Consider the following 13,297-nt stretch of genomic DNA (forward strand, 5'->3'; position numbering starts at 1 on the left):
TGCTGACACAAAACACTTCGACATAGACAATTCCCCACAAACAGCTAAAGCCTATGGTTGCCTTAAATATGGCTCCCAATCAGAGACAACAATAACCAGCTGTCTCTAATTGAGACCCAATTCAGGCAACCATAGACTTTCCTAGATACCTACACTCAACCATAGACACAGCTAGACTTCTATACTAAACATAAACCCAACTACTCTAATAAACCCCCTAAACCTTACAACCACCCTAGACACTACAAAAAACACATACATTCCCCATGTCACACCCTGACCTAACTAAAATAATTAAGAAAACAAAGAATACTAAGGCCAGGGCGTGACATAACCCCCCCCTTAAGGTGCGAACTCCGGGCGCACCAGCACATAGTCTAGGGGAGGGTCTGGGTGGGCGTCCGTCCACGGCGGCGGCTCCGGCACTGGTCGTGGTCCCCACCCCACCATAGTCACTACCCGCTTACGTAGCCTCCTCCAAATGGCCACCCTCCACATTAACCCCACTGGATTAAGGGGCAGCACCGGACTAAGGGGCAGCACCGGACTAAGGGGCAGCACCGGACTAAGGGGCAGCACCGGACTAAGGGGCAGCACCGGACTAAGGGGCAGCAGCGGACTAAGGGGCAGCAGCAGACTAAGGGGCAGCAGCGGACTAAGGGGCAGCACCAGGATAAGGGGCAGCACCAGGATAAGGGGCAGCACCAGGATAAGGGGCAGCACCAGGATAAGGAGCAGCACCAGGATAAGGGGCAGCACCAGGATAAGGGGCAGCTCCGGACTGAGGGACGGCAGCTCCGGACTGAGGGACGGCAGCTCCGGACTGAGGGACGGATCCTGGCTGGATGACTGCTCTGGCGGATCTTGGCTGGACGGCTCTGGCGGATCCTGGCTGGACGGCTCATGGCTGGCTGACGGATCTGGCTGCTCATGGCTGGCTGACGGATCTGGCTGCTCATGGCTGGCTGACGGATCTGGCTGCTCATGGCTGGCTGACGGATCTGGCTGCTCATGGCTGGCTGACGGATCTGGCTGCTCATGGCTGGCTGACGGATCTGGCTGCTCATGGCTGGCTGACGGATCTGGCTGCTCATGGCTGGCTGACGGCTCTGGACGCTCATGGCTGGCTGACGGCTCTGGCAGATCCTGTCTGGTTGGCGACTCTGGCAGATCCTGTCTGGTTGGCGGCTCTGGCAGATCCTGTCTGGTTGGCGGCTCTGGCAGATCCTGTCTGGTTGGCGGCTCTGGCAGATCCTGTCTGGTTGGCAACTCTGGCAGATCCTGACTGACGAATGGCTCTAGCGGCTCCTGACTGACTAACGGCTCTGACGGCTCGGGACAGACGGGCGGCTCTAATGGCTCGGGACAGACGGATGGCTCAGACGGCGCTGGGCAGACGGATGGCTCAGATGGCGCTGGGGAGACGGATGGCTCAGATGGCGCTGGGGAGACGGATGGCTCAGATGGCGCTGGGGAGACGGATGGCTCAGATGGCGCTGGGGAGACGGATGGCTCAGATGGCACTGGGCAGACGGATGGCTCTGGCCGGAATAGGCGCACTGTAGGCCTGGTGCGTGTTGCCGGAACTGGAGGCACCGGGCTAAGGACACGCACCTTCAGGCTAGTGCGGGGAGAAGGAACAGGGCATACTGGACCCTGGGGACGCACATTAGGCCTAGTGCGTGGTGCCGGAACTGGTGGTACCGGGCTGGGGACACGCATCTCAGGGCTAATGCGGGGAGCAGCAACAGGATGCACAGGACTCTGGAGACGCACAGGAGGCTTGGTGCGTGGTGCCGGAATTGGTGGTACCGGGCTGGAGACACGCACCATAGGACGAGTGCGTGGAGGAGGAACAGGGCTCTGGAGACACACTGGAAGCCTGGTGCGTGGTGTAGGCACTGGTGGAACTGGACTGGGGCGGGGAGGTGGCGCCGGAAATACCGGACCGTGCAGGCGTACTGGTTCCCTTGAGCACCGAGCCTGCCCAACCTTACCTGGTTGAATGCTCCCCGTCGCCCTACCCGTGCGGGGAGGTGGAATAACCCGCACCGGGCTATGTAGGCGAACCGGGGACACCATGCGTAAGGCTGGTGCCATGTATGCCGGCCCGAGGAGACGCACTGGAGACCAGACGCGTTGAGCCGGCTTCATGACACCTGGCTCAATGCCCAATCTAGCCCTACCAGTGCGGGGAGGTAGAATAACCCGCACCGGGCTATGAACACGTACAGGAGACACCGTGCGCTCTACTGCGTAACACGGTGTTCGCCCGTACTCCCGCTCTCCACGGTTAGCCTGGGAAGTGGGCGCAGGTCTCCTACCTGCCCTCGGCCCACTACCTCTAAGCCCCCCCCCAAGAAATTTTTTGGGCTGACTCACAGGCTTCCTACCGCGTCGTCGTGCTGCCTCCATTCGCCGGTATCCCTCCTCACACTGCGCCAGAGAATCCCAGGCTGGCTCCGGCACTCGCCCTGGGTCGATCGCCCACCTGTCGATCTCCTCCCACGTAGTGTAGTCCATATTACGCTCCCATTTCCATTCCTCCTTGCGCTGCTCCTGTTGCCGCTTTTCACGCTGCTTGATCCCGTGTTGGTGGGGAATTCTGTCACGATCGTCAAAGGGACTGAGAGAGGACCAAGGCGCAGCGCGTGGAAAGTACATCTTCTTTTTATTTAAAGAAGGAAAAAACAAAACAAACCAACAAAACAGACGACCGTGAAGCTATACAAACATAAGTGCTGACACAAAACACTTCGACATAGACAATTCCCCACAAACAGCTAAAGCCTATGGTTGCCTTAAATATGGCTCCCAATCAGAGACAACAATAACCAGCTGTCTCTAATTGAGACCCAATTCAGGCAACCATAGACTTTCCTAGATACCTACACTCAACCATAGACACAGCTAGACTTCTATACTAAACATAAACCCAACTACTCTAATAAACCCCCTAAACCTTACAACCACCATAGACACTACAAAAAACACATACATTCCCCATGTCACACCCTGACCTAACTAAAATAATTAAGAAAACAAAGAATACTAAGGCCAGGGCGTGACACAGCCAGAATAATTACAGAGAGCAACGTGAAATGCCTAAATACTCATCATAAAACATTTATGAAAAATACATGGTGTACATCTTGTGAATCCAGCCAATATTTCCGATTTTTTAAGTGTTTTACAGCGAAAACACAATATAGAATTATATTAGCTTACCACAATAGCCAAACACACAAACGCATTTATTCACCGCAAAAGGTAGCTTTCGCAAAAACCAGCAAAAGATATAAAATTAATCACTAACCTTGAACAAATTCATCAGTTGACAGTCTTATAACATCATGTTATACAATACAATTATGTTTTGTTCGAAAATTTGCATATTTAGAGCTACAAATCCTGATTATACATTGTGAATACGTAGCATCGATTCACCAGAATCTCCAGAGATATTTTGGACACTCACCTAATCTGACCAAAGAACTCATCATAAACTTTACAAAAAAAAAATACTTGTTGTATGGCAAATGAAAGATACACTGGTTCTTAATGCAACCGCTGTGTTAGATTTTAAAAATAACTTTACCATAACATACAGCTTGCGTTATTGCGAGACAGCGCTCACCAAAACGGCGGAGAATAGGACTCAACATTTTACACAGAAATACGAAATAACATCGTAAATGTTTTCCTACTTTTGTTGGTCCAGAATAAATCGTTGTTTGGTTTTAGAATGTCCATTTCTTCTGTCGAATTAGCAACCTAGGCTAGCCATGTGGCGCGAACATGCCCATCAACTCTTGGCGCAAAGAACGGAAAATTCCAAAAGTCCCAATAAACGTTGAATAAACTGATAAAACTCGGTTGAAAAAACCTACTTTATGATGTTATTATCACATGTATCAAATAAAATCAGATCCGGAGATATTCGCCGTGTATACGTAACGCTTTTCAGAAGCCAATGTCGAGCTCCGCGGCGCGCCTTGGTAATCAAAGAAAATTCCTGACCTGCCACTCCAAAAGCTCTTGTTCGGCCTCAGATCAAGCTAGACACCCCATTCCACCTTCCACTGCCTGTTGACATCTAGTGGAAGGCGTATGAAGTGCATGCATATCGATAAATATAAGGCAATTGAATAGGCAGGCCCTGAAACAGAGCCTCGTTTTCAGATTTTTCAATTCCTGCATGGAAGTTTGCTGCAAAATGAGTTCTGTTTTACTCACATACATAATTCAAACAGTTTTAGAAACTTCTGAGTGTTTTCTATCCAATAGTAATAATAATATGCATATTGTATGATCTAGAAAAGAGTACGAGGCCGTTTCATTTGGGCACGATTTTTTCCAAAGTGAAAACAGCGCCCCCCTATTGACAAGAAGTTTTAAGTAACTCCACAAGAACATTTCACCCTCATCTTCACTTGTGTCAGCAGCAAGTCATCTGGTGTATTCAGGCAGCACACACATCTAGCCTTAATGTAGTCAAATCTCATTTTAACTATCTCTTTCTCTATCTGCAATGCTGAGAACATTACAGCAACTTCGGAGAGAACACAGATTGAGAACGAATCAAATGAACTTTAAGATAGCATTAGGGAAAGATTTGTTGAAAATGAGAGAAAATGTTCTCACTTGGGGGATTATAAATAGTCATAGGGAAAATGACTAATTCATGTGTTGCTTTCAAATGTTTTGTCCATAAATAAATACAAAATATTGTTATGCTACTTGTCATATAAAGGAACTGCCAAATGTAATTCAACAATTAGCTAATTATTCACAGGCTTTTGGGAAGACAATGCAGAGAAGGGAGAAAGCGAGAGAGGGAGCGAGAGAGAGAGAGAGGGAGAGGGAGATGGAGAGAGGGAGAGAGACCCAGAATCCCAGACAGACGTGTGTTTGTCTCGCCTCACAATTCCACTGATGGGTAGGTGTGCAACAGGGCCCAATCCCCATCCCACTCACATTCCGTCATTAGGAATTCTGAGACACATTCAGGTGCTTGTCACTGGCAGAGAATAACTCCTTCACACAAAGGGAGGGCGGGAATGGTGAAGAGAGGGAGAGAGCAAGACAGGATGAGAGAGAGAGAGAGAGAGAGAAAGAGACCCAGAATGGTGAAGAGAGGGAGAGAGCGAGAGAGAAATAGGTACGGATATACACAGTGTACAAAACATTAGGAACACCTTCCTAATGAGTTGCACCTCTTTTGCCCTCAGAACAGCCTCCATTCGTCTACAAGGTGTCGAAAGCGTTCCACAGGGATGCTGGCCCATGTTGACGCCAATGCTTCCCACAGTTGTGTCAAGTTGGCTGGATTTCCTTTGGGTGGTGGACCATTCTTGATACGCACGGGAAACTGTTGAACGTGAAAAACCCAGCAGCGTTGCGGTTCTTCACACACTCTAACCGGTGTGCCTGGCTCCTACTACCATACCCCATTCAAAGGCACTTAAATCGTGTGTCTTGCCCATTTAAACTCTGAATGGCACACATACACAATGCATGTCTCAATTGTCTCAAGCCTAAAACTACTTCTTTAACCTGTCTCTTCCCCTTCACCTACACTGATTGAAGTGGATTTAACAGGTGACATCAATAAGGGATCATAACTTTCACCTGGTCAGTCTATGTCATGTGGAAAGTGCAGTATAATGAAGAGAGTAGACCCCACTCTCAGTCGCATTAAATGTGCATGGTCCTTCCAACATGATGACAATTGAAATGATGAGTATTCGCACAGACCAGACAATTGAATGATGTTTCTATAACGATTTGTACAAAGTTGCAAGATACCAATGTATGGTAAATCCAATCAACAGACCATCACAAAACGTCTTCTATTAAAACTGAGTACTGAAGAATTCCCATCCATGCTTACACAGTCATTGTAAGAATATGTATGGGTGTGTATAAATTGTATAATAAATATAATATATAATACATTTCTAGTTACGGGGGTGAGTTCTCCATTAACAAAACCTAATTCTTTAATAATTTTTTGTCTTTCTCTAGTTTCCTCCCCTTTTGTGCGTATTCATATACCTTATTGTCAATTGTCAATATAGAAAATGATGTTGACACTAGCACACACAGTGCATTTGAAAAGTATTCAGATCCTTTTTCCACATTTTGCTACATTACAACCTTATTCTAAAATTGATTAAAATGTATATTTTCCTTATCAATCTACACACAATAACCCATAACGACAAAGCAAAAACAGATTGATAGACATTTTTGCAAACGTATAAAAAATAAAAAATGAACTGAAATATAACATTTACATAAGTATTTAGACCTTTTACTCAGTACTTTGTTGAAGCATCTTTGGCAGCGATTACAGCCTTGAGTCTTCTTGGGTATGATGCTACAAGCTTGGCACACCTGTATTTGGTGAGTTTCTCTCATTCCTCTCTGCAGATCCTCTCAAGCTCTGTCAGGTTGGATGGGGAGCATTGCTTCACAGCTATTTTCAGGTTTCTCCAGAGATATCCGATCGGGTTCAAGTCTGGGATCTGGCTGGGCCACTCAAGGACATTCAGAGACTTGTCCCGAAGCCACCCCTGCGTTGTCTTGGCTGTGTGTTTAGGACCGTTGTCCTGTTGGAAGGTGGACCTTCACCCCAGTCTGAGATCCTAAGTGCTCTGGAACAAGTTTTCATCAGGACCTCTCTGTACTTTGCTCCATTCATCTTTCCCTCCATCCTGACTAGTCTCCCAGTCCCTGCCGCGGAAAAACATCCCCAAGGCATGATGCTGCCACCACCATGCTTCACCGTAGGGATTGTACCAGGTTTCCTCCAGCCGTGACGCTTGGAATTCAGGCCAAAGGGTTCAATCTTGGTTTCACCAGACCAGAGAATCTTGTTTCTCATGGTCTGAGAGTCTTTAGGTGCATTTTGGCAAACTCCAAGCGGGCTGTCATGTGCCTTTTACTGAGGAGTGGCTTTCATCTGGCCACTACCATAAAGGCCTGATTGGTGGAGTGCTGCAGAGATGGTTGTTCTTCTGGAAGGTTATCCCATCTCCACAGAGGAACTCTAGAGCTGTCAGAGTGACCATTGGGTTTTTGCTCACTTCTCTGACCAAGCCCCTTCTCCCCCGATTGCTCAGTTTGGCCGGTCGGCCAGCTCTAGGAAGAGTCTTGGTGGTTCCAAACGTCTTCCATTTAAGAATGATGGAGGCCACTTTGTTCTTGGGGACCTTCAATGATGCAGAAATGTTTTGGTACACTTCCCCAGATCTGTGCCTCGACACAATCCTGTCTCTGAGCTCTACGGACAATTCTTTCGACCTCATGGCTTGGTTTTTTCTCTGACATGCACTGTCAACTGTGGGACCTTATATAGACAGGTGTGTGCCTTTTCAAATCATGTCCAATCAATTGAATTTACCACAGGTGGACTCCAATTAAGTTGTAGAAACATCTCAAGGATGATCAACGGAAACAGGATGCACCTGAGTTCAGTTTCGAGTCTAATACCAAAGGGTCTGAATACTTATGTAAATAAGTTTGTAATTTGCAAAAAAATTCGAAAAACCTGTTTTCACTTTGTCATTGTGTGTAGATCGCTGAGGAAAATGTTTTATTTAATCAATATTAAAAGAAGGCTGTGACGTAACACAACGTGGAAAAAGTAGAGGGGTCTGAACACTTTCCCGAAGGCACTGTATAAGCATGCTGATGTCATTGGCATTGAGAGACCGAGTCAGATCTGCCTTTGTGTGCCCATGTCACTGATTTAAGTGGGCAAAGCTGATGGCATCTCTTTGTAAAACCATACTAACATTATGAATGCTACTATATTAGGAATTACTATGTCTATTTACAGTGCACATACTGTACCTGCTAACCAACAAGGGTCAACAATAAAGAATTGATCCCAAAAATAAATAATGGAAAATAAGAGAGTGAAAAGAGTGGAAAAGCGCAGAATCTAAAATAACAATCAAAACCGATAGAAAATGCTGAATAGACCTGGGACTCACGTAAACACTCGTTGGCCTCACGGGCGCTGGCCCTCTGCCACGGCCGGTCGTAGTGGAAGGGCTTGCAGTGGTCGCACTCGGGCCCCTCCGTGTTGTGCTTGCAGTCGCACACCAGCTTGCCCTCCTTGTCCTTGAGGCAGCGTGAGGCGTGCCCATTGCACTTACACCTCCCACCCACCTGGAAGTCCCCCACCGCGTAGAAGTACGCCGGCAGAGACGTGGGCGGCACCATTGGGTCCTCATCCGGCTGGCCTCCCCTGCCCATCCCCCCCCCTTCTCCTGCCCCTATTTCGCGGGGCAGCTGGGGCCGGCTGAAGACCACACGGATGTCGGTGACTGATACCCAGTCCTGGAGCACAGGGCTGTTGTCAAAGTCTTTCCCGGAGGGCCGCCCGTCCAGAGTGCTGAAGGCAATGAGCCCTCCGGAAAGGGGGTAGAGGTCAGTGTGGCCGTCGGTACAAAGGGCCTCCTGCTCATTCTGCTTTGTGATGGCCGCCTTGTTAGGCCGGTTGTACATGCGCCGGCACTGGGACGAATAGTACTGGTAAGGCGTCCAGCTCTTGCCGTAGTCCATGCTCTTGTAGATTGCCAGTGACTCTGGGCGGGGCGAGCAGAACTGCAAGCTGACGTAGGTGATTTCAAACTTCTTTCCCAGCGACAGCGTGAGGTTGACGTTGTTTGGCGAGGTGTGCAGATTCTCCGACTGCCAGCAGGTGAGGTTGTGGGCCGAGTTGAGGTCGGTGAGGTAGGAGGGCGGGTGGGCACGCCATGGGTCCGCTGCGTCGCAGATCTGGCAGGTGCCCACTGAAGGCCGCTCCTCAATGCGCTCCACCATGCTACAAGAGCGCGACGACGTCGGCCAGCCGCACACGCTGGACACGGCCACCTCCTTGCCAAAGGCGGCGTTGATGAACTCGGGGATGCAGCGGCGGGCGGCGCCTGCGTCATCGTAGCAGGGGTCTGGGGGCATCTGTTGCCCAGCAAAGGGGTTGGCGGCACCGTGGGGGGAGGCGGGGGAGGCAGAGCGTGCCAGGAGGCACAGTCCCAGCAAGCACCTCCAGCCTTCCCTCATCCTGCAGAGTGTCTATGCGAGGGAGTGTGTGTGTGTGAGGGGGAGTGGAAGGAGAGAATCCCAGCTCACAGACCCTTCCTTTAGGGTGACCGTGACCACCGCAGTCTATCCTGTGAAAAAGAGACAAGAGAGAGAAAAGCACGAAAGAGATCAGTGCTATCGTTGCCATAAAAGGATTCAAAGCAACAAGCAACCTGTTTGACACCTGCTTATTGATGAAAATATTCACAGTTCAGTAATGTAGTTATTCTTATGTCATTGTTGACACGTCCATTTGTCCCAAACACACCCAGTCATCCTATTGTCGTCAATTCAATCCTACTATATGTGCAATCTTACTCATATGAGCTAAATATCACATTTGTGACATTTCAAAACACCTCAGAACCTTATGATGAGTAATGGAGTGTTTTCATTAACTAAAACCCTGCAAAAGCGAGAAAGAGAGAGAGGAGAGAGAGGAGAAGGAGGAGCAAGAGAGTGAGAGAAGGAAAGAGAAGAGAGAGATGGGGGAAGAGAGAGTAAGAGAAGGAGAAAGAGAATAACCATATAAAGAGAGACGTTGGGGGCCGGATTGGAGCGACTGTGTCCTGAATTTCAATGGCGCTACTCTTTCAGCACCTCCATTCAGTTCGTGGAGAGGCATTTTGGTCATACTTCAGCGGCGCACGCGGCAGAAGTCACCCAATAATCCCCCCGTTCAAAATATGCAGGCAGAGCCATCAGCCGCACGTGACCTTAGCCAATACCCAATTCAACAGTTTAAAAAAACGCTGACCTAAAAAGGATCTAAAGAGGAACAAGTAATGTGCCTTGCTTTGGAGGTATTAACCACTTATCGTTGTCAATCCAGCTTTACAGAGTAGGACTGTAGTGGAATAACTAGCTGCACACGGTGTTAAACACAACATAGTATTTATTTCCCCATTTGGCAATTGCAACGTTATATGCCCATTGAACATGAAACATTGAACATATACCATGGTAGCTGCTATATGTAGGCTACGATGGCGCCAATGGGTTCTTTACAGACTCCATTGGCAGAGCTGGCTGTAACATTGGTTTGGACTGAAAGTTCTCTCTAAATCTCAACGTTTACATGCACACTAATAATTCAATATGAAACTGATTGTGGCAGTAGTCAGAGTACGGAAATAGTCATGTAAACACCTTACTCTGCTCGTCTTAAATCGGCGTGAGGTCAAAATCGAAATAAGCATATGCCGATTTAAAACAGCTGATTTTCTGAGCAATCTTTCGAATTATTAGGACACGTAAACAGCTTCAAAAGTAGTTCCAGTGGGGTGTTTGATCTGCGCAAGCCTCCCTCTTATACATTAGTGAAGTGAATTCGGAAAAAACTGAAAGTATGCATCTTCAAAATAGTTTTCACATACAAACTTTATTTCCAACATGGTCAATGTTATAGAAAGTCACTGTGGTGGCAATTTTCTGCATTTATCAAAAGTCCCATCAGCCTGATTTCGGATGTGTGAGAGACGTGGGGCAGAGAGAGAAATAGAGGGAGAAAATCCACTGATCCAATTTCCAAATTGAAATGTTCCCAATGAGATTTCAACCTTTATTCACCCACGCTAAAAGTCAGCCGGAAGTTCATTGAATTCCCAATGTTTTCAACGATCTAAAAGCGCAACCAATCTCCAATGGAAAACAATGTCTGATTTTTGGTTTAGTTGTCGCCTAAATGTGTTATCACTGCACTTTCAACCACTTAAAAGCACAACAAAGTTCTGATGGGAATACTGTGTCAGATATTTTGTATTTATAGAACAACTTAATGTGTTATCACTGTGCTTTATCCAGTAGCAACACCAAATGACCTGGATTGCAGTTGATATTACATTAAAAGTACATAGTGCTCAACGCTGTTCGAGATTCTGCACTGATTATTATAGCAATTGTGAAGATCTCCACAGACCTGTGCCCTTTGCATGCTTTCTTGAAAAGACACACTTCCTATGATTACCGTAAAACTTAAATTAATAGCCTGGGCATTTATTTACTTAAATCATTTAATTCAACATGCGCTTATTAGAGACAGGCTTCTATTGGGGCCAGGTATCCATTTCCTTAATGCACACAGCTTTTGCTCATTTGCATAGTTAATTGTTTAACTCAAGCATTCACTTCCAGCATGTATATACATTTCTTCATTTCCTGCACTAAACTGTTAAAAACCAGCAAAAGATATAAAATTAATCACTAACCTTGACCAACTTCATCAGATGACAGTCTTATAACATCATGTTACACAATACACTTATGTTTTGTTCGAAAATGTGCATATTTTGAGCTGCAAACCGTGGTTATACATTGTGAGTATGTAGCATCGATTCACCAAATTGTCCAGAGATATTTTGGACAGTCACCTAATCTGACCAAAGAACTCATCATAAACTTTACATAAAAATACATGTTGGACAGCAAATGAAAGATACACTAGTTCTTAATGCAATCGCCGTGTTAGATTTTTAAAAATAACTTTACCATAACAAACAGCTTACGTTATAGCGAGACAGCGCCCGCAAAAAGGAAGGAAAATAGGACTAAACATTTCCCACAGAAATACGAAATAACATCATAAATGGTTCTTACTTTTGCTGAGCTTCCATCAGAATCTTGTACAAGGAGTCCTTTGTCCAGAATAAATCGTTGTTTGGTTTTAGAATGTCCTCTTCTCCTGTCGAATTAGCAACCTTAGCTAGCCAAGTGGCGCGAAGATGTCCATCTTCACCTAACGCAGAGAACGGAAAACTCCAAAACTCCCGATAAACGTTGAATAATCTGATAAAACTATATTGAAAAAACATACTTTACGATGATATTATCACATGTATCAAATAAAATCAAAGCCGGAGATATTAGCCGTCTATACCGAACGCTTTTCAGAAGCCAATGCTGATGTCCTTCCCGCGCCTTGGTAGACAAAGGAAATTGTTGTCACGTCATTCCAAGAGCTCTTGTTCGACCTCAGATCAAGCTAGACACCCCATTCCACCTCCCACTGCCTGTTGACATCTAGTGGAAGGCGTATGAAGTGCATGTATATCCATAGATTTCAAGCAATTGAATAGGAAGGCCCTGGAACAGAGCCTCGATTTCAGATTTTTCACTTCCTGTCAGGAAGTTTGCTGCAAACTGAGTTTTGTTTTACTCACAGATATAATTCAAACGGTTTTAGAAACTTGAGAGTGTTTTCTATCCAATAGTAATAATAATATGCATATTGTACAATCTAGAATAGAATACGAGGCAGTTTAATTTGGGCACGATTTTTTACAAAGTGGAAACAGCGCCCCCATATTGACCGATCTCCCGTCCACGGGACAGTTGAGCTAACGTAGGCTAATGTGATTAAAACTTCTTATGGCTGCAAGGCAAAGTGTTGAGTAGCCAGTGAAATCGTGCCCATTTCAAACGGCCTCCTACTCAAATCTTGCTCGTACAATATGGATATTATTATTCTTTTTGGATAGAAAACACTCTCTAGTTTCTAAAACCGTTGGAATTATTTCTCTGAGTGAAACAGAACTCCTTTGGCAGCACTTTTCCTGACCAGGAAGTAGAATGTCAGAAATATATGCTCTCTTCAACTTCCTGCCTATACATGGTCATGACACGTAGGAGTCTACGTACACTCCATACGCCTTCCTCTGGGTGTCAAGATGATGTGAGAGAATAAATTTTGTGTTTATCTTGGTCTGGGGTGGAAAAGCTATTTCTTTGACGTGACCGTCCACTTCCGGTACTCTGAAGCGCGCGACTTGGAAGTGCGATTGCCTTCTGTTTTGCTGCCGTAATGGATGACTAACATCTCCGGCTCGGATTTTATTTGATACATGTGACCATATCATCGTAATGTATGTTTTTTCAATATAGTTTAATCAGATTATTGACATTTTTTCGGGAGTTTTGCCGTGTTCCGTCCTCTGACTTTGATTACGTTGGAGAGAATTGTGCCACTCGGCTAGTGCCAATGCTAAGTGAAGAGGGAAATTTGCCATTCTGAATCCAAACAACGACTCATCTGGACAGAGGACACCTTGTTCAACATTCTGACGAAAGATCAGCAAAAGTAAGACCCACTTTATGATGTTATTTCATATATCTGTCGTGCATGTGAACTGGTCGTGGGCGCCCAAGTGTTTCTGGCTATCGTGGCTATGCTAATATAGCGTTACATTTTGTTTTCGCTGTAAAA

The 13,297-nt window shown here is 46.2% G+C and overlaps 1 protein-coding gene across 1 annotated transcript in view; it reads right to left on the reverse strand.

Annotated features, from left to right (window-relative positions):
* Positions 1 to 9,075, reverse strand: part of LOC120060855 (netrin-3-like) — a 63,613-nt gene extending 54,538 nt beyond the window's left edge. Inside the window, exon 1 of the mRNA XM_039010268.1 lies at positions 8,004 to 9,075. Within this exon, the coding sequence (XP_038866196.1) occupies positions 8,004 to 9,075 (1,072 nt within the window). The remainder of the gene's footprint in view (positions 1 to 8,003) is intronic.
* Positions 9,076 to 13,297: the final 4,222 nt, after the last annotated feature.

This window comes from Salvelinus namaycush, chromosome 16, assembly GCF_016432855.1.
Source record: "Salvelinus namaycush isolate Seneca chromosome 16, SaNama_1.0, whole genome shotgun sequence".
NCBI classification, from domain to species: domain Eukaryota; kingdom Metazoa; phylum Chordata; class Actinopteri; order Salmoniformes; family Salmonidae; genus Salvelinus; species Salvelinus namaycush.